The 2,216-nt window shown below is 59.4% G+C and overlaps 1 protein-coding gene across 1 annotated transcript in view; it reads right to left on the minus strand.

The window, feature by feature from the left end:
* The window catches only part of Sdsl (serine dehydratase like), an 8,424-nt gene that overhangs the window by 2,356 nt on the left and 3,852 nt on the right, over positions 1 to 2,216 (minus strand). The window contains 3 exon segments of the mRNA XM_033762669.1: positions 1 to 95; positions 615 to 703; positions 2,135 to 2,216. The exon segment at positions 1 to 95 is cut by the window's left edge and continues 20 nt beyond it; the exon segment at positions 2,135 to 2,216 is cut by the window's right edge and continues 2 nt beyond it. Of these exon segments, the coding sequence (XP_033618560.1) occupies positions 1 to 95; positions 615 to 703; positions 2,135 to 2,216 (266 nt within the window).

Here is a 2,216-nt window from a genome sequence, read left to right on the forward strand (position 1 = left end):
CCAGGAGCCCCCCACCGCCCACTGCCAGCACCACAGCGCCCGGTGGGGTCCCCAGGGCGGCGTGCAGCTCCCGCACCAGGCTGCTGTGGCCTTCCCTGGGGTGGAGAAGGTAGTGCTGGGGGACATCAGGCTCCATCGTCCCTTTATGTTTCAGCCCCCAACCCCAGGGCCTTCCTGGGCTTTAGCCCACTGAGCCCCCCAACTTCAGAGAGAGGTGATATCACATGTGGTTATGAGGGGAGCCATACCACTCAGGAGAAGCCCACTGATGTTCTGGGAGGGGGACCCTGTGACTCTGTAGCCCCAGTGCTGTGTGACCTCGGGCAAGTCACTTGGCCTCTCTGGGCACCTTCCTCTGATCTATAAACTGGGTGCAGAGACCCCACTTCCACCAGGCCTTTGGGAAGAATCAATGCAGCAGTGTGTGGAGACCCGCAGCCTGTGCCTGGCCCTGAGGTACACAGTCCATGAAGGTCCTCGGTGCTGTTGTCCCTCCTGTTTACACATGCGGCAGAGACATCCCATAATTCCCGAGTGGAAGTGGGGTTCGAGTTCATGCCTGTCCAGCTCTGAAGCCTCTCAAGTCCCCTCCTGACCCATGGCCCCAGCCTTACCATATCACAGGGTGGTCGAATGGGGGGACATTCACCCAGCCGTCCCTCTGAGCCAGCTCCTGTGCCCGCAGGTTGGCCTCATCCCAGACCTGAGGAGATGCCAGCCCTCAGCGCACAGGGAGCCGGGTCTTGCAGGGATGGGCTGCAGGTGGGGCTCCAGTCACCCCCAGGCAAGACCAGACCTGTGTGAGCCCAGCAGCCTCTGGACAGTGACAGATGGGGTGCAGAGGGCTGCCATGTGCTGTCCTGAGCCCCAACCAGCAGGGGACCAGCACCTCCCACCAAGCCATCACTACAGACCAGGTGTGCTGGCACACACCTGTGATCCCAGCACTTGGGAGGCTGAGGCAGGAGTATCCCCACTAGTTCAAGGCCAGCCTGGGCTACATAGCAACACCCCACCTCACAAACACAAAAGAAAAGAAAACAAACTAGATTCCCAAGCAAGCAGCCCATAGCCTCTCACCCACCTGCCTGCCCTGTCACCGTGGAGCAAACACAGGGAAATCCCAGCCAGCCCTCCCCTCTCAGATGCCTCCCATGGCTCCCCACTGCCCCCAGGCTGAAGCCATCTTAGCTTTGCCTACAAGACGGACCCCTCATGGCTCCCCTGCGCTCATCCCACACACCGAGTCCCCCTTCCCCTCCCCACCTGGCTGGGGGACCCTTCCCCAAGCCAGGCAAAGGATGGATGGGTGGAAACTGGATCCACATGAATTAATGGATGACGGATACATGGAGGACGGATGGATGGACAGACGGATGGTGGGTGAGCAGATGGACGGGAGACTGCAAGGGAGGGAGAGAGGCAGGGGAAAAGCTACTGCATGGAGGGTGGCTAAGGAGATGAAGAGGAAGGAGGAAAGGGCGAGAGAGAAATGTAACAGTATTTGCAGGCAGTTTTTTGTGGTACCATCGTATGGCTCTTAGTTTAATTCTCAGAGGTTTTTCAAATGTTCTCCTCTCTTTGATGATGTTTTTCCTCATCCCAGGTGGATGAAGGCTCCATGTGCATGTCTCTGCTGCTTTGGGGACAGTGTGAGTCAGTGACACCCTGACCCATAGCCTGTCACGCCAGGGTGGCCCCAGCATGAGAAATGGTGCAGCCACCATCCTCAGTTGGTTGTTTTTTGTTTTGTTTTCCTTTGTTTTTGAGATAGGGTCTCACTATGTAGCCCAGGCTGGCCTGGAACTCACAGAGATCCTCCTGCCTCAGCCTCCTAAGTGCTGGGAGACAGGTGTGCACCACCACACCCTCATACTTCTTATTTCATCAAATGGCAAAGATGTAAGTGGCTTGCACCGGAGTCCGTGAGGGTGGAGGGGACACTCCCGCTGGTCCCCAGTGTCCTGTCTCTCGGGGTCACACGGGACAGGCAAGTGGGGTGCTCCCAGCCCACGCCCATGCTCAGCTCTGCTGTCCTGGGGGCAGAGCGGTCCCGAAGGAAAAGCAGAGTCCCCAGGGTGATGCCCGCGCCAGCCCCTCCCCTCCCGTCCCGTCCCCTCCCCTCCCTGCGCACCTTTCCAGCCAGCAGCACCTGGGCGCCCTCCCCCTGCAGCCTCCTCACCACCTGCGGGGCGGTGGCCTCGGGCAGCACGATG

This window comes from Fukomys damarensis, unplaced genomic scaffold (genome assembly GCF_012274545.1).
Source record: "Fukomys damarensis isolate Sample0158 unplaced genomic scaffold, DMR_v1.0_HiC HiC_scaffold_12, whole genome shotgun sequence".
Classification (NCBI taxonomy): domain Eukaryota; kingdom Metazoa; phylum Chordata; class Mammalia; order Rodentia; family Bathyergidae; genus Fukomys; species Fukomys damarensis.